Below are 22,662 nucleotides of genomic sequence, written 5' to 3'. Positions count from 1 at the left end.
CAAAATTTGAAAAGACATCGTCTTTCAGATGTATAAACACGCCTGAAAAGTTTCGTTTATAGTACGCAATTCCTTCTTGGTGTAGCGATTTTTTTCTGTCAGCGTAGGGGAATCGCACATGACACGTCGTAAAATGGTAGCCAGAATTGAATTTTTAAGAATATAAGTTGAGGATCGTACAGTTTTAGGCGTAGGGATATTGAGAATAGCTGAGTTTGACACACACTGAATCTTATCCATGCGCCGCACTGGTACACGGGCTAGCTGTTGTGCTGTTACCACTGTGTTTCTTACACCATTAAACGAATGCCAGGCTGAATTACCATCTAGTCTTCGAAACCTAGTTTACACTATTCATCTATAATTCTCTTTTACTACTTTTTCTTATTAGATTTAAGGGACAGTGAGATGTCTAAAATGACACCAATGCAGCGGAAACAGGTAGATACCTAATAACTGATAAATACTTACCTCTGTTGCGCCCTGGAATTTCGTGTGATGCCCACAAGAAATGGTACCATAAAGGACACTACAAAATTAAGCTTTGTGCTTTTGTTTCAGCCGTAGAGAATATCCATATATATTAAATAAACACTCTTATAAAAAGGAACATCATCTCTCACAGTAATATGCTTAAATTATGAGTGGCCCGCCTCATCTTCATCATAGTTTTAACAACAATTCGTTGTCGACGACATTTCGTCTGATCACTGTCAGCTACACAATATAAGTCACTAGTTAAAAAGCAGACAGAATTTCAGATCTGTTGTGAAAGTAACCCTAGAATCTCATTTAAAGTCATGAAGCTTTAATAATAAATGAACACGTTTCAAATTACGTGACAGATGAATTGCTATATCCGTAATGATGAGCTCTAACTGCGCGAGGGACTGAAATCGAACTGTCAGCTCCAAATAGCATATTCTAATGCTATCCAGTCACAGATCGCGGTTACACATAATTAAGGCTTGTATGCATGCTATTTCCGTTATATCTGTGGCAGAGGGAATACTGATGGTAAAGGGAATACTGCAAAGTGTATCCACCGTTCACTTTTCACTTCACAGAATTCTCTCTGACAGGCGGAAATGTGATGTGGACGTAGCAAATTAATAATGGGAGAAGTATTTGTATTTTCCAGATAAGACTGGCAGTGGGATCATGATGAATACCCAGAAAGAGTAAAGAAACCATTAAGACTACCAGATATGAAAAGTATTACATTTTTAAGTCTTAAATAGTCGATGATGATTCTGAATTTGTGATGTCTCTAATAACACAACTAGGTCTACACGTTGCGACTCACTAACAAAGACGTGTCTCATCATCGAAATAATGGAACTGAGCAATTTTGGTTCGTGTGGTAAGTCGTAAGAGATGAGAGAGACTAGAGTATCTCCTTATCTATGAAGTTCCGACATAATACAGGAGCGAAGACCGGTAACTCGGATTATTAAATTTTATTTTTTCAATTTCTGTCATAGATGGGTTCATCACGCATAAAAAGTTTTGAACACAACTGCGACAGAAACTGAAAAAATGAAATCTCCTTGCCTGTTGGTTTACAATTCAGTTACAGAATTTGTAAGATGGCCGTCAGCAGATACTTTCAAACAACGGCCAAAATACTTATTCAACTTTGATGCTATCTGTCACATTTTATTTGCTTACACAATTTAAAATCTGACAACATTAATGGATTTATTGCATTATTTTCATCCCTTTCATTATTTCATGTTGACAGGGATGAAAAAAGGAGTTTTGAAAGCTATGTTTTGGGACTGTTTCTGTGTAGTGATCTAAGGCCGACATTCGACCAGATCTGTGTAGAATACTTCTCAAAATCAAGCTCAAATCTGCCGAGACAAACGACTTTTAGAAGCCTGTGAGCGAACCAAATTAATCCTCTTCTCCCCAGTTTGATACATCATTGTCCAGTATTTGTAACTCCATGATTCCATGTTCCAGAGAGCGGCCATCTTTTCGACCTTGACAAGTTCACACAGTCTCTTCTCTCGGCCCGACTGATGGTTTCGTGTGCACAGACGCAAAAACGTAGACACCAGCAGGATAGCATGGCCGTTTTCTTCATTCTATGACAATAGCTGTGTTGTATAGAACTGTTTGTATCGACCAAGGATCATCTTTGCCCGCAGACAGGTGGTTAACTACTCCTGCGATTAAACTGTGCAGTGTAAAATGTAGGCCAGTCCAGTTAGTGCAAGAAAAGCTGTCGCAATGGTAATTATTCCCGCAGTTCCAGTTTGTAATATGCTTTATAAATTGGCCCTCTATTGTAAGATCCAAATTCTAGGCTTTAGAGCGCCTGCCCGTGCACACGCCGCCTTGAAGAAGCAGCCAGCCGAAAACACGGCAAAGTTGCTTCTTCCCCGTGTATCTCCTTTCCAACGCAAACGTCAAGTAAAGAAGCTCGAAGAAATTGTGTAGAGTATAAAATTTCCCACAAACTTGTATTTGTAATTTGTCCTCAATTTCTTACACGTTCCGAGATGTAAAGATCAGAAGTGGGATTGGCGAACACAGGCCACGAATGCCAGCTGTGTACCTGCCGTTACACCCGGCACACACTCGCGACTGACGGGTGGCCGCGTTTCAGTACCGCAAGCTCCTGCCGGTTCGCAGGAGAGCTTCTGTAAAGTTAGGAAGGTGGGAGACGAGGTACTGGCAGAAGTAAAGCTATGAGGACGGGGCGTGAGTCGTGCTTGGGTAGCTCAGTTGGTAGAGCACCTGACCGCGAAAGGCAAAGGTTCAGAGTTCGAGTCTCGGTCCGGCACACAGTTTTAACCTGCCAGGAAGTTTCATATCAGCGCACACTCCGCTGCAGAGTGAAAATCTCACTCTCGTTTATCGAAATTGTTCTAGAAACGTGGCACTCAGAAAAAAATCAAACACACTTGTCTATTTATATGTGTTTTTATGCCTCGGAATCTATAAGAGATAGCAGTAAATGCTAAATGCTTATTGCTACGAAATTTTATGCTTTGCGAAAGTTAGTTGGTTTAATTTAACCGAAATTTTCATAAAAAAGATGATAAATTGGGTTAAGCGAGGGGGGAGACGATTTCGCCTTGATTTTGGTTCATTTCTCAACACGGCGGAGCACTCACAGACTCTCCACGATCGAGAACTTTGAGTTTTGCAACGGAAGGCCAGCTCATAAAACATTACTAACCTGGTGCTATTGGAATAATTACGAACGCAGATCACTAGTTGCCCTGGTTAATGGAGCGTCCTTGTGCTAATTATCGGATGTTAGGCAAGCATACTTCAGACATACGAGGCCTGTTCAGAAAGTAAGCTCCGATTGATTGCCAAATTGAAACCACAGTGAACATCAGAAATGTTTTACTTGTAACAATTAGCTACACCTTTCAGCTACTTCTCTACGTAGTCGCCGTTCTGACTTAGACTTTTGTCATAGCGTTGTACCAACTTTTCAATAGCCTCATCATAGAAAGCAGCCGCCAGTGCTTTCCGCCAATTCTCCACGCTGGTCTACACCTCGTTATCTGTGTCAAAATGTTGTCTTCAAAGACAGCGGTTCATGTGACCAGAGATGAAACTCAGGGGGAGACAATTGCGGACTGTATTGTGGGTAATCTAACATTTCCATTTGAAAACGATGCAGGAGCATCTTCATTGCCCCTGCAGAATGCGGCTGAGAATTGTCTTGAAGAAGAAACAGCACGACAGTTATGTAATGTTAGCTGCATAGCTTCAGGCGAAATTTCTCACCAGGCCCTCGTACTTGGCGGCAGACACTATTTTCTAGACATCTTTACGCACTCACTGCGAGCTCAGAAATGAGAAGAGCGACGTGATGCTAACTGGGGTTATACTAGAGACACTACCCAACACATCTGTGCAAAGCTTTATCGGATTTTCATAGTCGTTTCCATTTCGCGACCGATCGGAGCTTACTTTCTGAACGCCCCTCGTATTTACACTGACGAGCCAAAACATAAATGGCCAATTATCGTCGCCAGTTTGAAAAGCACCAGGTGACGTCACGGACATATGACGCGGTGAGGAAAGTATTTATTTATTTATTTATTTATTGGCTTTCGGGATGTGTCCATAGAGCCATCTCAACAGTGAAATGTCAGTTATGACGATACCAACGTAAGGAGAACACAACGTGAGGAAAAAGTCTGCGCCTCGGGTAAGGAAAGTATACAAGCGGGACAGAGACGAAGATCGGGCCGGAAACAGGGAAATGCAATGATGTAAGCCAATTTGACGAAGGGCAGACGGTTGTTGCCAGGAGCCTGGGAACACGCATCTCGGAAACGGCGAAACTGGCCGGCTTTTAGCGTACAGCTGTCGTGAGAATCTGTGGAAAGTGGTGGTAGGACGGTGAAATCACGAATAGGCGACGAAATGTTGGACGTCCTCACTTCATCACAGAACATGGAGGATGCAGGCTTACTCTCTCTGTAAAATAGGTAGGCGACGGGCTGTAGCAGATCTGAGGACACAGCGAATGCTGGTACAGGCACAAGCGTTTCCGAGAATACGGTTCAGCGCACATCATTGGACACAGGGCTCCGCATCAGTCGACCCCCTCCGTTTTTCCATGTTCATTCAACTACATCGTCAATTACCATTGCAGTGGGCACAGGACCATCGCAGTTTATTTACTACATTGTAGCCTGTTACCTATAATTCGAACACCGGTTATATTCTTCCTTACACAAATTATAAATATCAATAGCAATTTTTTTTCTAGACGTCAGTAACTAATGAGAGAAAATGAATTATTACACCCTGCACAATACTGCCTATCACCGAAACTGTTGTTATAATTAATAAAACTACACTCCTGGAAATGGAAAAAAGAACACATTGACACCGGTGTGTCAGACCCACCATACTTCTCCGGACACTGCGAGAGGGCTGTACAAGCAATGGTCACACGCACGGCACAGCGGACACACCAGGAACCGCGGTGTTGGCCGTCGAATGGCGCTAGCTGCGCAGCATTTGTGCACCGCCGCCGTCAGTGTCAGCCAGTTTGCCGTGGCATACGGAGCTCCATCGCAGTCTTTAACACTGCTAGCATGCCGCGACAGCGTGGACGTGAACCGTATGTGCAGTTGACGGACTTTGAGCGAGGGCGTATAGTGGGCATGCGGGAGGCCGGGTGGACGTACCGCCGAATTGCTCAACACGTGGGGCGTGAGGTCTCCACAGTACATCGATGTTGTCGCCAGTGGTCGGCGGAAGGTGCACGTGCCCGTCGACCTGGGACCGGACCGCAGCGACGCACGGATGCACGCCAAGACCGTAGGATCCTACGCAGTGCCGTAGGGGACCGCACCGCCACTTCCCAGCAAATTAGGGACACTGTTGCTCCTGGGGTATCGGCGAGGACCATTCGCAACCGTCTCCATGAAGCTGGGCTACGGTCCCGCACACCGTTAGGCCGTCTTCCGCTCACGCCCCAACATCGTGCAGCCCGCCTCTAGTGGTGTCGCGACAGGCGTGAATGGAGGGACGAATGGAGACGTGTCGTCTTCAGCGATGAGAGTCGCTTCTGCCTTGGTGCCAATGATGGTCGTATGCGTGTTTGGCGCCGTGCAGGTGAGCGCCACAATCAGGACTGCATACGACCGAGGCACACAGGGCCAACACCCGGCATCATGGTGTGGGGAGCGATCTCCTACACTGGCCGTACACCACTGGTGATCGTCGAGGGGACACTGAATAGTGCACGGTACATCCAAACCGTCATCGAACCCATCGTTCTACCATTCCTAGACCGGCAAGGGAACTTGCTGTTCCAACAGGACAATGCACGTCCGCATGTATCCCGTGCCACCCAACGTGCTCTAGAAGGTGTAAGTCAACTACCCTGGCCAGCAAGATCTCCGGATCTGTCCCCCATTGAGCATGTTTGGGACTGGATGAAGCGTCGTCTCACGCGGTCTGCACGTCCAGCACGAACGCTGGTCCAACTGAGGCGCCAGGTGGAAATGGCATGGCAAGCCGTTCCACAGGACTACATCCAGCATCTCTACGATCGTCTCCATGGGAGAATAGCAGCCTGCATTGCTGCGAAAGGTGGATATACACTGTACTAGTGCCGACATTGTGCATGCTCTGTTGCCTGTGTCTATGTGCCTGCGGTTCTGTCAGTGTGATCATGTGATGTATCTGACCCCAGGAATGTGTCAATAAAGTTTCCCCTTCCTGGGACAATGAATTCACGGTGTTCTTATTTCAATTTCCAGGAGTGTACATTCACTTCCAAATCTACACTATGTGATCAAAAGTACCCGAACACACTGAAAACCTACATTTTTCATTGTGCTGCCACCTACTGCCAGGTACTCCATATCAGACACTTCAGTAGTCATTAGACATCGTGAAAGAGTAGAACAGAGCACTCTGGGGAACTCAGACTTTAAACTTGGTCAGGTGACTGGGTGTCACTTGTGTCATACGTCTGTACGTGAGGTTTCCACACTCCTAAACATCGCTACGTAACCTGTTTCCGATGTGATACTGAAGTGGAAACGTGAAGGTACACGTATAGCACAAAAGCGTAGAGGCCGACCTCGTCTGTTGACTGACAGAGACAGTTGAAGAGGGTTGTAATGTGTAATAGGCAGACATCTATCCAGACCATCACATAGGAATTCCAAAAAAATGGTTCAAATGGATCTGAGCACTATGGGGCTTAACATCTGAAGCCATCAGTCCCCTAGAACGTAGAACTAGTTAAACCTAACTAACCTAAGGACATCGCGCACATCCACGCTCGAGGCAGGATTCGAATCTGCGACCGTAGCAGTCGCGCGGTTCCGGACTGAAGCGCCTAGAACCGCTTGGCCACAGCGGCCGGCTAGGAGTTCCAAACTGCATCAGGATCTACTGCAGGTACTATGACAGTTGGGGGGAGGTGAGTACACTTGGATTTCATGGTCACGCCGGTAAATGCCAAATGATGCCAAGCTTGGAGTAAGGTCCGTAAACATTGGACGATTGAACAGTGGAAAAACGTTGTGTGGAGTTGCGAATCACGGTACACAATGTGGAGATCCGATGGCAGGGTGTGGGTATAGGGAATACCCGGTGAACGTCATCTCCCAGCGTGTGTAGTGCCAACAGTACCATTCGGAGGCGGTGGTGTTATGGTGTGGCTGTGTTTTCCATGGAGGGGGCTTGCACCCCTTGTTGTTTAGCGTGGCACTATCACAGCACAGGTCTACATAGGTCTACATTGTTAAAGAGCAATTCGGGGATGGCGTTTGCATCTTTAAAAACGATCGAGCACCTGTTCATAATGCACGGCCTGTGGCGGAGTGGTTACACGACATTAACATCCCTGTAATGGACTGTCCTGCACCGAGTCCTGACCTGAATCCTAAAGAACATCTTTGGGATGTTTTTGAACGCCGACTTAGTGCCAGACATCAGTGACCGACACCGATACCTCTCCTCAGTGCAACACTCCGTGAAGAATGGGCTGCCACTCCCCAAGAAACCTTCCAGCACCTGACTGAACATATGGCTGTGAGAGTGGAAGCTGTCATCAAGGTTAAGGGTGGGCCAACACCATATTGAATTCGAGCATTACTGATGGAGGGCGCCACGAACTTTTAACTCATTTTCAGCCAGGTATCTGGGTACTTTTGATCGCATAGTGTATGTCTATAGCTATTATTATCCTATACCTTACTTCCCTTATTCACTCACTAGTATACACAGTAATAATTGAAACAGTGTATGAACGGTAACACCATATTCAATAACACACTTCATCTGCGTGATCCGCGGGAAAACCATACCGGTTGCTGGACCATTGTAGAGGATGTTGTGGCTCCACTGTGGTGTTGCCATCACCGTATATGCGCTGTGGCTCTTAGTCTGCCACCACTGTTGGTCTAACAAGGAGAGTTCCCCAGTGATGGGATCGACTATTTTTAATCAAATCTACGGTGATGAAGATCCCAGGTATCACACTCTGCAGCCATTCACCGTGCAGTTAATTGACAAAAAAATCTGAATTTTACGTGATCCTCAATAACCTTAACAGAAGGTCGTATTATGGGTGCGTGGTGTAGTAGACAGGATAATAGCTTCACATGCAGGATGTTGTGGGCTCGAAGTTAGTAAGGGGAAGCAAATTTTTTATTTTTAAAATATTAACGAAACGACTTTGATCTTTTCGATGAATATTTAAAAATAAAAGATTTACTGCACCTGACGAGATTCGAACCCATGACCTCCTGCCTCTGAAGGTGTCATCGAATCCACTACACCATGCGACTAGACAATGTAACTCAACTTTTTTAACACTATTGAATGTCTCACAAAATTCCGAGGTTTCTTTTCGCCAGTTACTCGCAATCGAGGGCCCGCCAGGCTGTAGTAACCGTGTAGATGGTTTCAAAAAGTTGATCCCACCGCTGGGGGCCTCTCCTCGTCAGATGTCTTCATAGCAATGCTTCCCCATCTTCTATCTCTCGTAGTTCAATAGACAGGACTTGGTTGATTAGGAGCGACCCAAACATTTCTTGGAATAGCGTCGGCGCTGTTGACTAGGGTCTGCCTTTCTACCTCGCAACCTAGTATCTTCTTGACATCAAATCCTCCGTTTCGATTCAGACGCTGCCGGTCAGTATCAGCAACATCGGCATATAGCGGACATCCCTAGACATACTTTACTATTGTACAACTACAGTATTGGTGAGAAGCTGCTGTAAACAGTATCTGTCGAAAAATGTCGAGGAGTAATCATCCAGAGGAGCTTTAAGGGGAATTACTAACCAAAAAAATAAAAACAAATAATAAGAAAACCAAGTGCCAGACAAGTTCATTGAAAGAATCTTAAGGAAATGAAACTCATCCACTAAGGAAGTGTTTTACAAGGCACTTGTCCAATCGTAGAAATAGAGAAGATTCAAAGAAGAGTAGTGCGCTTCGAAACGGAATCGTTTAGTCGGCGCGAGAGCGTTACTGAAATGCTCAACAAACATCATCCGCAGACATTACAAGTGAAGCGTTCAGCATCACGGAGAGGTTTATTATTGCAATTTCTAGAGAGTACTTTCCGGTAAGGGTCGGGTAACGTTACTTCCTCTTACATCATCTTGCTTAATGACAACGATGAGAAAATTCGAGAAATTAAAGCCAATACAGAGGCTTACCGACATTCATCCTTCACAAGCGCCATTCGCGAGCCTAACAGGGATCAGTTACTGGTACCAGAAGTACCCTCCGCTACACACCATTAGCTGGTTTGCGGTGTATCATGTAGATGTAGAATTTTTGGCATGCCTTCTTTGCCATAGGCGAATTCGCAGGTTTGTCTTCGACCAATTCGATGCCAATAGGTGGTGTAAGGCCCATGACCCAAAAAGAAGTGCGGATCATCTCAATTGGACCTTGGACCAATGGATACATGTCGCTTTTCGAACAAATCATGCTTCTTGCTACACCAGGTCGATGGTTGTGGCCGAAAACTGTCATCCAGGAGAACAGTTGCTCGAAACATGCACCGCCATGGACCCACACCGATGGGGGCATATTGTGGATATTCATCTGTGCTTCCGTGGGACCTGTGGCTGTTATGAAAGGTACAATGACAGCTATGGACTACGTAAACATCATTGCAGGCCACCTGCATCCCTTCGTTGTCTTCACCGATAGCGATGATATCTTCCAGCAGGTTAGCTATCTGTGTCAAGAGGCCAGAATCATGGTACAGTGGTCTGAGGAGTATGGTAGTGAATTCATGTTAGTGTCTCGGTCGCTAGCTTCACCTTATCTTAACCCGTTGTAACGCACCCGGGACGTTATTGGTCGCCAACTCTGCGCTCACAAACAACCAGCCCGTAATTCACGAGAGTGTGAGCTGTATATACACGTCTACTGCTACATACGGCGAGACCTGCATCGTACTCGGCAAGCGGAGGTAGCTCTTGGTACCATTAAATGATCCCCCTATCCTGTCCCACTCAAGAATGGCACGTGGAAAGATTGGTTGGTTGGTTTAAAAGAGGGGGCAATGGACCAGACCGCTAGGTTATTGGGGCACGTGGGAAGAATGAGTGTCGGTAAGCTTCTGTATTAGTTCTAATTTCTCGAATTTTCTCATTTTACTCATTTCGCGAAATGTACGTGGGAGGAAGTAATATGTTGTCCTACTCTTCCCGGAAAGTTCTCTCTCCAATTTCACTTCTAAACCTCGCCGTAATCCACAACATATCTCTTGTAATATCTGCCACTGGAGCTTGTTGAACATCTCTGTAACGCTTTCGAACCGACTAAACAATCCCATGTCGAAACACATCGCCCTTCGTTGGATCTTCTCTACCTCGTCCATTAGTGCTACCTGGCGAGGATCCTCACCAGATAGGACTAATGGACGAGATAGAGAAGATCCTATATGAATGAATAACACTCAAGAATCGTTCGAACAAGCGCCTTATAAACTACTTCCTTCGTGGATGAGTTACATTTCCTTAGGATTCTTCCTATGAATCTCAATCTTCATCTGCTTTTCCTGCTATTCGTTTTATTTGGTCATTCACTTCCGGCCGCTCTGGATAGTTACTCCCACACTTTTTACTAAGGACACTGCTTCCAGCAGTTTTTCATCAGTAGTGTAGTTGTAGGGTAGTGGATTTCTTTTCCCACGTGTGGGCAATATGTTAGATTGATTCACGTTCAGGGTCAGCTGCCAGAGCCTGTACCGTTCATCAATGCTCTGCGGGTCAGTCAGAAAATCGATACTGTCTTCTGGGGTTGCTACTTTCTTATAGATAATCGCATCATCTGCGAACAGTCTTAAAGATCTTCCGACGCTTTCTACTAGGTCATTTATATACATTATAAACAGTAACGGTCCCGCACACTTCCTTGAGGTACCCCCGTAATTACCTCTACATCAGTCAATTTTGTTCCGTCAAGAGAGAGATGCTGAGTCCCATCTGGAAGGAAGTCTTGTTTCCGCTTGCAAATCTGGTGCGGTACTCGATAAACTCGTTTCTTTTTTACTAAACGCCAGTGTGGACAGTGTCCAATGCCTTCCTGAAGTCAATGAACACAGCATCAACCTGAGCGCAGATGCCTCCTACAGCGCTGTGGATCTCACAGTGGAACAGAGCGAGCTGAGTTTCACAAGCTCTCTGCCTGAGGAATCCACGTTCATTTTTTTATAGAGGTTTTCGTTCTCCAAAAACATCATAATACATGAGCATAAAACATGTTTCATAATTCTACAGCAGATTGACTTCAACTATGTAAGCCAATGATTATGTGCATTTGTCCTACGGCCCTACTTGAAAACAGGAATGACCTGTTCTTTTTCCCAATCACCAGGTACCCTCAGTGGCTCCAGCGATCTGTAATGAACCGCTGCTAGAAGAGGAGAAAGTTCTTTCGCATAATATTTGTAGGATCTTATAGGGATCTCATCTGGTCCTGATGCCCTTCCACCACCCAGAGATTGTAGTTGCTTTTCTATTCCGCGGTGGTTATCTCCGTATCTGCCATTTCGAAGTTCGTATCATACTGAAAGGAAGGACCCTGTTACGATCTTCCGCAGTGAAATAATTTCGGAAGACCGAATTCAACACATCGGCCTCCTCTCCTGTCAAGGACGTGTCGAATTCATGGCGCGCAAAATCGCTGTTGTACTACTCTCCAAAGGTGGACCAACATGTATTAAGCAGAGGCCATAACGTTTCGGCTTGTAGGTGTATATTGCGTTGGGGAACAGAGAAAGATCTTTAAACAGGGGTGTTCATTTGGCAGAGTAGCAAGATGCCATCATTTAACATTACACGTATTTATAAGCGAGTTATTTGACCAAAAAAAACCTTAACAAATATATCCATGAGTTAACCACAAACTAACTTTTTGCTATCAAAACCGCTTCCACTGTGATTCCGTCCTATTACGCATGGGCTTCCCACAATCAAGAAACCGTTGTCACCTGGGTTCTTGTTCTAGTCACTATTAAATAAAATACCTAAGATGCCTAATTCAGCGACAAATTCAAAGACTGTCACTTGTTCTGTCATCTACCGAATGAATGGTTACTTGGCCTCACTACTAAATCAATGGCTCCTTGACTTAATTCACAGGATACATACTATGCAGCTATTTGTTCCTAACAGCAAATGGCATCCGCTACACTGCTATTTCCGACAAGGACAGGTTGTGTCGTCCGGAATTATTCAATAAAACACATACGACACATAGAAGAAATGCATTCGCAATTGTGAGTACAATTAGACTTCGGCTGCACACAGTTTACTGGTGACATGAAGATACATGCTGGACTGGGACTCGAACCCGTATTCCCCGCTCTACGCAAGAGTTCGGCTATCCGAACACACCTCCCAGAACGACCCAGATCCCCATGTATCACCCTGTGTCCACATCTTGCACTAACACAGTTGCGTGATTCCAACACAGGGAAAACATTTATTACTGTCGAGGCGACACTTAGACTTCTGGATAAATATCATCCACACTTTATCGAATACAGCTCATATAACCAAGCTGCTGTTAATAACACTTTACAGAAGACTGGAAAAGAAGATGGGTAATATACAATATGTGCAAGAATCAAGAGGTAAGAATAAGACTGGAAGACCAAGAACAAAGTGCTCGGATTAAAAGCAGGTCTGTAATCTTTCGCTTCCACTGTTCATTCTATGCATCAAAGAATCAATTATGGAAAAAAGGAAGGTTCAAGAGTGGCATTACAATTCAGGGTGAAGGTTCATCAGTGATAAGATTCGGTGATGATTTTCTTTTCTTTAGTAAAAGTCAAGAAGATATGCAGCAACTGTTGAATAGAATGAGTAGTCGAATTAGTAAAGAATATAGATTGAGAGTAAGCCGAAGACGGACGAAACTAATTAGGTGTAGCAGAAATGAGATTATCGATAGAAGTACCAACAACATTTGGGACTGCAAAATAGACGAAGACAAGGAATTCTTCTGCCTTGAGACCAAGATAACAACCTATGGGTGAAGAAAGGAGGTGTGGGTCTTAATTTGAGGAGGAAATTTCTGACATTTTTTTTTCTTTATTGGTATTTCACTCCCCAAAAAGGGGCGGGCTGGCAGCAGCACAATACACCACTCTTCAGCCAAGTGAGTTACAGAGAAAACATAGGCAAATGAGAAAATAACACATAACATAGCATGGTATGAACTGATGAATTAACAAGAACAAAAATAGATGAGTAGAAACGGTTGATTTAAAAACAACATAGACAAGAGCCACACACATGCAGAGAATGAACACTGTGAGTCGACCGAAAAACAAAGAAACACCACAGCGGGAACACAAATGAATGACGCTGGCGACAATGCTGGTGCTGGTGGAATGTAGCGCTGCACACGGTACTGGAGTAACACTGACACCACAATGAAAACAATAAAAATCACTGCACCGAACGGGACCTACCACCAGGTGAAGGGAGGAGGGGGGGGGAAGGGGGAAGAGATGGTAGGGGGAAACCAGGAGGGCGGTAGGAGGGGGGCAGTGGAGGGGAGAAGGAAAGGAGCTGGAAGCCCATGGGGGAGGGGTGAAAAGGAAAAAGAAGGTGTTCGGCAGCGGAATAGAAGGAAGAAGGGAAGGGGGAGAGGGAGGGAGAGAGGGAGCCCTGAGGAGGGGGGAGAAGAAGGAGGGATTAGATCTGGTAGGAGGGGTAGATGGAAGGCACGAGGACATCATCCGGGAGGGGGAGCTGGGCGAGGGTATGGAACGTGTGGAGATGGAGACCAGGCGGGACACTGGTACAGGCTCAGCAGCGGGCTAGGGTGCGAGAGGATGGGGGAAACCAAAGGATGGGGGGGATCCAGTTTGTGGGAGGCATATAGGATCCACATTCATTCTAGGAACAGGAGGAGATTGGGGAAGGGTATCAGATCATAAGGGATCCGCATGCGGGATTGGAGACGAATGCGATCAGTGAGGTGCTCAAGGATTTGTAGGGATTTGTAGTACGTGGGGGGGGGGGGGGACGAAGGTCCAAGCAGGGTGGGCTTAACATAGGATGGAGCAGATAAGGGGCTTATAGGTATGTAGGATAGTGGAAGTGTCTAATCCCCATGTTCGACCAGAGAGGAGTTTGAGGAGACAGAGACGGTTATGTGCCTTGGCTTGGGGGGGTCCAGGAAAGGCAGTGGTTGAGGATGATGCCGAGGTACTTGAGGGTGGGAGTGAGGGCAGTGGGGTGGCCATAGTAAGGTAGAAATCTAGGAGGCGGAAGGAGGGGGTTGTGCAGCCTATGATGATTGTCTGTCTGATAATGTACACTTGGAGCATAGCATTGTAGGATAGTGAATTATGGACTGTGGGAACACGGGAGAGAAGAGAATAGAAGTGTTTGAAATGTGATGCTATAGAAAGATGAAAATTAGGTGGACTGTTAAGGAATAAGGAGGACCACCTTAAAACTGACGATGAAAGAAATATGTGGAAAACATTGGCTAGAAGAAGCGACAGGATGATAGGACACATGTTAAGACTTCAGGCAATAATTCCCACAGTACTAGATGGGGCTGTAGGGGGTAAAAACTGCATGCGAAGGCAAAGATTGGAGTAAATTGCAAAAAGAAAAAAACGGAACTCCCAGAAGGGGGTAAGGAATTTAAATGAAATTTCATGAGTTGAGAGGGTATGTGATATTATTTAAGTGATTACTGTCAAATTTACGAAGAACTTGGAAGTATGCTGTTACACCTCTTCTGGTCTCGATGCCTGTCCTGATTCTGCTGGAAAGGATGTCGTAAAAATGTTGTATCCTCTGCTGAGGCAATCTGGCCCACAACTGTTTCACTGGGTGCTTGATATCCGTGATACTAGCAGCGGGATGGAGATGACATCCAAACTGAACCCACACATACTATCTGCGTCAGATCTGGATTCGTGCTGGCCACAGGGGTACCTGAACACAGGCAGTTCATAAAGATACGTGTCATATATAGGCGACCATTGTTCTGTTGGAAAATGGCTCCATGATACCGTCGCTTGAGCGGTAATACATGAAGACGCAGGATATTCATGATGTACGGCTATGCCGTCAGAGTTCCCTCAATTACTATCAGCTTCGACTTGAAGTCAAACGCGATTGTTCACCACACGATGACAGCAGGAGTAACACCGTTGTGTCTCTCCAAGTCAATGGAAGAATGGACTGCTGCCATGATCACCATCCTGGCGATGGTCGTGCGGGATACTGCGGAATCGCCATTCCTCGCTGAGCACAGTGCGACGCCATTTATCAGCAGTCCACGTTTCTCCGTCATGGTGCCCCTCCAGAAACAGCCGTTCTGTCGTAGGGCTTAGGGAATTCTACGTGTGAGACGGTAATTCAATAGTTCTGCCGCTGCTAGTCTCAGACAAGTGATGTGGGACGACGCAGAGATTCCATTACTTGTTCTCGAATGGCAGACGCAGATGTGAAGGAGTTACAATGTGCTTGCCACACAATACGGCACTCGCCCCTTGTGATGGGAAGGCGTGGTCGACCGGAATCTTGATGACGAGCGTGCCTGTCCCCACGTCCCTATGCAGTCCACCAGGCCATGTCAACATCCGAATGCCCAACAATTCTGGATGGTGTACTAGTCGACCAACCGGCCAAATGGAGAGGCACAATGAGGCCCCTTTCAAACTCTTGTCAAGTGATGATTACGCTGTCTCGCACGAATACGCCGTATCACCGTGTCCATAACCGTAATCACTCAACATATGACGCTGTTCACGCCCCATATATACCCTGACAGGCCTGGTAACAACACTACACGAACGACACTCTGGTGACTGTTTGCAGATCACAGTGAATTACAGTTCTATCAATTTAGATACCCATCGATGGTGTGTACAGTACGAAGTTACGTCGACATGTGACCATGTCTTCTTGGTACTTCCCTTTTTTTGTTGGACGGTGAACATCCAACAAGTAATTCAGGATCTAGGATGCGAATGCTACTCTGAAATGAAGCGGCGGGTCACATCAAACTACTCAGAAAACTGAAGACTAAAGAAACCTCATTTTTAATGAACATATTTTTATTTGTGCTCTTCGGGCATGGTCCACAAGCCGTTGAGCACAAGTGTTAGGATATATGATGAAATGTATTTTGGGTTCTGTGCCATGTCTCTGTATAAAATAAAATACTTCGAATATAAATCATAAAACAACGATCTTCCTCAGGGCCAGACTGGTTTTACAAGAGGAAAGATGACCCTATTTATTAAAAATTATCGGTGTAAATACACCATTTTTGTGGAACTTTATTGGTCCTAGAATGTAATAGGCTAGTCAGGAAGAGAAAGAGAGGGTAGGAAGGAGGGTGTTCGCAGACTATCCCGCTTGTCGATGATTAGCGCCAGCCTGAAAAATCGGCGCCTGGCTTCTGGAAGCCGGCCGTTGTGGCCAAGCGGTTCTAGGCGCTTCAGTCCGGAACTGCGCTGCTGCTACGGTCGCAGGTTCGAATCGTGCCCCAGGCATGGATGTGTGAGATGTCCGTAGGTTAGTTAGGCTTAGGTAGTTATAAGTTCTAGGGGACTGACGACCTCAGATGTTAAGTCCCATATTGCTTCTGGTGGGCACGTTTATTGGATACCATTGGGAACACAAAACCATCACGTCTTCCTTACAGAACTGATCATTTGGATAGCATGCGCTGATTTTGTGATGTGTCAACATCGGTGTTGTACCATGTCGTTAAGTTGTCGATGACTATCTTTCAACGCTAAACCGCTTGTTGCCCTTATTTGTCAGCCAAGCTTATTTCGGATCGATGCCCATCCGAGATATAGCCATTGCTGGTGGCAGCTCAGTGTACACCCGAAAATCAATGCCAATTTAATGATACGAGGGGCATTCAATAAGTAAAGCAACACCTATTTTACTCCGCCAGTTTCGGTTGAAAAAATTCGGAACTTGTTGTGGGACATCGTGTAATATCCCCGTTTCAGCCCCCTACAGTTTCATGAAGTTCCCGTAGGTAGCGGCGCTATACGTAGCCTTCAAAATGGCGTCTGTAACGGGAGTGCGTTCCAAGCAGAGAGCCGTCATTGAGTTTCTTCTGGCGGACATCCAGAGAATCACAGATATTCATAGGCGCATGCAGAGTGTCTACGCACGGAGACCTGACAGTGAAGAAAAGCACGGTGAGTCGTTGGGCTAGGCATCTGTCATCATCGCAACATGGTGGCGCAAACATGTCCGATCTCCTGCGTGGCTGCCGGCCGCATACAGCTGTCACTCTTGCATTTATTTAACTTGTGGATACAGTCATCCAAGGTGATCTGACGACTCGCTGCTCAACTGGACGTCTCTGTTGGTAGGGTTGACACACTCGCCCACCAGTCATGGTACTCAGATGTGTGTGTGCCCGCTGTGTCCTCGCCGTCTGATTGAATAAGTCCATCTGTTTGGTACAATGAAGGACACACTGAGCGGGAAGCATTACGTGGATGATGAGGTTATTGATGCAGAAAGACGTTTACTGTGTAGTTCGCCGGTAGAGTGGTACCATGCGGGCATAACGGCCCTCCCAGTAAGGTGCCGTAAGGTCGTCGCAGTGAACGGAAGTTATGTTGGAAAACAGGGTTTTGTAGACAAAAGAGTGGAGAATAATATGTTTTATTGGTATCCTGAATAAAACCAACAAGCTTTCATAAAAAAAGTGTTACATTACTTACTGAGTGACCGTCGTGTATTCTTCCTACTACACTACTGGCCATTAAAATTGCTACATCACGAAGATGACGTGCTACAGATGCGAAATTTAACCGACAGGAATAAGATGCTGTGATATGCAAATGATTAGCTTTTCAGAGCATTCACACAAAGTTGGCGCCGGTAGCGACATCTACAACGTGCTGACACGAGGAAAGTTTCCAACCGATTTCTCATACACAAACAGCAGTTGACCGGCGTTGCCTGCTGAAACGTTGTTGTGATGCCTCGTGTAAGGAGGAGAAATGCGTACCATCACGTTTCCGACTTGGATAAAGGTCGTATTGTGGCCTATCGTGACTGCGGTTTAGCGTATCGCGACATTGCTGCTCGCGTTGGTCGAGATCCAACGACTGTTAGCAGAATATGGCATCGGTGGGTTCAGAAGGGTAATACGGAACGCCGTGCTGGATCCCAACGGCCTCGTATCACTAGCAGTCGAGATGACAGGCATCTTATCCACATGACTGTAACGGAATGTGCAGCCACGTCTCGATCCCTGAGTCAACAGATGGGAACATTTGCAAGACAAAAACCATCGGCACGAACAGTTCGACGACGTTTGCAGCAGCATGGACTATCAGCTCGGAGACCATGGCTGCGATTACCCTTGACGCTGCATCACAGACAGGAGCGCCTGCGATGGTGTACTCAACGACGAACCTGGGTGCACGAATGGCAAAACGTCATTTTTTCGGATGAATCCAGGTTCTGTTTACAGCATCATGATGGTCGCATCCGTGTTTGGTGACATCGCAGTAAACGCACATTGGAAGCGTGTGTTCGTCATCGCCATACTGGCATATTACACGGCGTGATGGTATGGTGTGCCATCGGTTACACGTCTCGGTCACCTCTTGTTAGCATTGACGGCACTTTGAACAGTGGACGTTACATTTCAGGTGTGTTACGACCCACGGCTCTACCCTTCATTCGATCCCTGCGAAACCCTACATGCACGAGCGCATGTTTCAGGTCCTGTACGGGCCTTTCTAGATACAGAAAATGTTCGACTGTTGCCCTGGCCAGCACACTCTCCAGATGTCTCACCAATTGAAAACGTCTGGTCAATGGTGGCCGAGCAACTGGCTCGTCACAATACGTCAGTCTCTACTCTTGATGAACTGTGGTATCGTGTTGAAGCTGCATGGGCAGCTGTACCTGTACACGCCATCCAAGCTCTGTTTGGCTCAACGCCCAGGCGTATCAAGGTCGTTATTACGGCCAGAGGTGGTTGTTCTGGGTACTGATTTCTCAGGATCTATGCACCTAAATTGTGTGAAAATGTAATCACATGTCAGGTCTAGTATAATATATTTGTCCAATGAATACCCGTTTATCATCTGCATTTCTCCTTGGTGTAGGAATTTTAATGGCTAGTAGTGTATATTGTATAGGGACAATAAGTAAAATTCGTTGTTTTCTCACCATCATTCCTGTTGCTGAAATTTTAATTCGAAGTTTCTTTGAATGGTGCTTCCATGATATTGCATTTTAATATTTATAGCTCATTACTGTGATGTGCTGTTACGATCTGTTATCAGCTATTATGTGCTTTGCGTATCCTTACACAAGTTACTTTAACGCTTTTTACCCCACCCTTGTATTAAGATGCTGCCAGCACCAATTCTACACCAACCTCTAAAAAATAAAAACATAAAATTAATGCTCCATAGCTGTTCCACTCTCTAGCTGCTCTCTGCTGCACTGTACGGGTACAACCGTTTTACTGGAAAATGGACTCAAAATTTATTTTATGAATGTATAAGAGAGGCAAGTCATCCTAGAGCAAGTCGAAAATGCAGCAATGCGACGATTCGATCTCTAACGTCCTGAAACTGTAAAAACTGATAGTACAGTACAACGTAGTAATGTTGGACTTTAAGGTTTAAGTTAATTCTTATGGGATCGTTGTATAAATACGAGCATCCAAAGTAAATTTCAGTTTTACACACAGTAATATCTTTATAATTTCAAATTTTGCATAGACTGAGAAAAACGTAAAGCGATCGACATGTGAGATCATAACAAGTAAACAGTTATAAATATAGCATTATAGAGCTCCCCAACTAAACTAATGGACGATTCAGAGTTGGAAGCAAGCAACGGCTGTAGTGCTCGCCCCAACCTACGGGCGCCACGGCAGTCCGTGGGCGGGAGAGGCTATTCCTCCACCAGGGGGAGGACGGCATGCGTCCGCCCACTGCTGTGGTAAACCGTCACCCCTTGTTTCGTGCATTACTGGAAAAACGATTTAGTACGCTCTGAAACGATTTGAGATTGGAAACACTAACGAGAAAGAATGAGATCATCTTGAATGTAGAAACCGTAAAAAAACACGTTCTCATCTTCAGCCTTTTAATGCGTCACACAAACATATCAAATTTCAGAAAACGGACTGTCACTCTTCCGAGGCAAAAAGGAAATAATGCCATACAAAACATGTATTTCTGTGCAGGTTAAGTCCTCGATGAGGCATATAGTCATAATGAAATGCACCCAGCACTCTAGATGCGCTATTTCGTTCCGAAAGAAGACTGTGTACTTCCGAGACTGAACAGTCGTTCTGTTGAAAATTCAATAAAACTTCCAGTCATTGATTCATGATGTATTTTCGAAGTAAATATTTACTCACAATTTTTTTTTCAGAATAACATTCAATTCTATGAGTATAAAAATCACCTTCTGTTTGAGCAACTGCGAACTAGCTCTGGCGATGAGTTGAATATTTTAAAGCGAAACACAAATTAAAACAGAATAATTCGGAGGATATGAAGCTTATTTAAGAAAGAGGTAACTGTAAGTTCATATTAATTTCCGTTCGGCTACTTCTATCATTCAGGTAGCACATTAATATTTCAATCTCTAGCATCTTTAGAAATATTTACCACACATTTTAATTACATACAATTACTTTTCAAATTGTTCATTTGCTCAATGTATTTCACATGAAGAATAAGCAAGGAAGAATTGCGAATTTTATTTTACTGTATATAAAATAACGGTAAGTTCAAAACCCACGCCCATGGCCGGCGTGAGATTCTAAACGACAGTCTCTGCCTCGTGACGCAGCGGACGATGACAAAGGCCAGTCCAAGAAATCCTTCCAGGGGACTAGAGAAGTATAAACGATCGATAATACCGTTCAAGTAAGTTACGCTCTATGCAATAAAGACACTAAAAAATTCCAAATGCAAACAATAAGATCGCTGTTGTGAATCACGTCTTAAAATTTCGATAATCTGTCTTCTAAACCGAAGTTCCTTTCCTTATATACACAAAAGGATCGCAACGACGAAATTAATTACGACGACCACCAAAGACTGGACCGTCTGTGAATGGAGTGGAGTGGAAAAGGAGGAGTGGGTTATGATGGTAATACGAGTTATTGACTGCTGATTATCAGACGCTGACGCAAGGGAAGCAGAACACGACAAAATTACGGTCAATATTCTGCAGTTACCAACAGTGCTACATTCGATGTAATGTTAATACGCATTAACAGTTTGCGACGAAACTTAAGTCATAACGAGGAAAATGAAATGAATTACAAACACGTAACAGACACATATCTCTGTGTAAACGCGACGCTAGCTTCTTTGCGGGCAATTGGCAGGCTTTTAGCGACGTGCGGCACGCTGAAACGCCACAGGTAGAGGGGGCGTCGCGGAGCGGCTGCGAAGTGAGAGCGGCGCACTCACCCTTTTTGACACCTCCTGGCATGACATAGGAGGGTCTGGCCGTGTTGGCGGACGAGCTGAGCCAACAGTAAATGGTGCCGGCTGTGCGTGCACGTCGTCGGGATGAACAGCGGGCCGTGCGCCCGCGCCGTCAGCTGTCGAGTGTCGAAGTGTGCAGTCTGGGCTGCGCAGCGCTGCCGGGCCCTCCTCCGCGACGTCAGCGCAGTCTGCCGGCTGCGTGCGCAACCACCGCCGAGCCGCTCCGCCCGGGCGCACTGTCAGAGGTCACGGCGCTCCTTCCACACGCTGACGCTATTTTCTTTCTCTCTTTTTATCAGCTCTCACGGTAAATCTAACTGTTCGACTAATATTCCATGGTAGTGGGGCAGAGGGAGTCCCTACTGGGAACACACTGCTGGCGATTAAGAAGCAGCACCAGCAAGTATAGCAAATAACACAATTCTTCTTATTGTGCTTGTCCAGTATAATAGGAAGAATACATGATAAAATTCGTAGTCGAGTTGGGAGTGCACAGGGTGCGAAATTTAAAACACAAAGGTGACACCCCTGGCAGTAACAACGGCTCTAATCCGGAGGGGCTTCGAGTCGCACTGACCAGAGGACCCCGCCCACTTGTCATCATCGATTTCTTCAAAATTTGTGGTATATGCAATTTTGTTCAGAAATGAGAATGACTAAATTGGGAACCGCAGATTACCGAGCGTCTAAAAAAGTGTATAATTTTTTGGCGTGGATCGGGAGAGGTATGAGTCACTTACGGGAACGTAGTTTCGAAACAGTAGCCGGTGGAGAGAGTACAGAACACTAATCCCAGGGTCGTGGAACCGAATCTGTAAGCGGAAAGTTTATTTTTCATTTTCAGTTCTCACGTTTCTTACTCTGCATATAAACGGAGATAACGTCCAATATATATGCGATGAAACCCTGTTTGCAGGAGAACAAATTTCTTGTGTTACCTGACTCGTGGGGAGGATAAACAAGTTCACAACCATACGACGAGATTTTTCAAGATGAAGAAAGATTGCCGTTGTGCAGTATTCAAGTGATTCCCACGAAATGCACACCGCTAGTGCCACCCTGCGATGTCTATTTTTATTGTCAGCTTAAAAATTTGATCAAAGAGCTTCAGTAACAGCTCTTACGTCCTTGAGAAAGAAGGAGAAGTCACATACCGAGAAGTAAGTTCCATTGCACATCACGAACTATCTTCGCCA

At 45.4% G+C, this 22,662-nt stretch overlaps 1 protein-coding gene across 1 annotated transcript in view; it reads right to left on the bottom strand.

The window, feature by feature from the left end:
* Nucleotides 1-21,609, bottom strand: part of LOC126249053 (G-box-binding factor-like) — a 231,931-nt gene extending 210,322 nt beyond the window's left edge. Inside the window, exon 1 of the mRNA XM_049950690.1 lies at nt 21,449-21,609. Within this exon, the coding sequence (XP_049806647.1) occupies nt 21,449-21,470 (22 nt within the window). The 5' untranslated portion in view covers nt 21,471-21,609. The remainder of the gene's footprint in view (nt 1-21,448) is intronic.
* Nucleotides 21,610-22,662: the final 1,053 nt, after the last annotated feature.

This window comes from Schistocerca nitens, chromosome 1, assembly GCF_023898315.1.
Source record: "Schistocerca nitens isolate TAMUIC-IGC-003100 chromosome 1, iqSchNite1.1, whole genome shotgun sequence".
In the NCBI taxonomy this organism is placed as follows: Eukaryota; Metazoa; Arthropoda; class Insecta; order Orthoptera; family Acrididae; genus Schistocerca; species Schistocerca nitens.
This window is presented reverse-complemented; position numbering and strand designations above follow the sequence as displayed.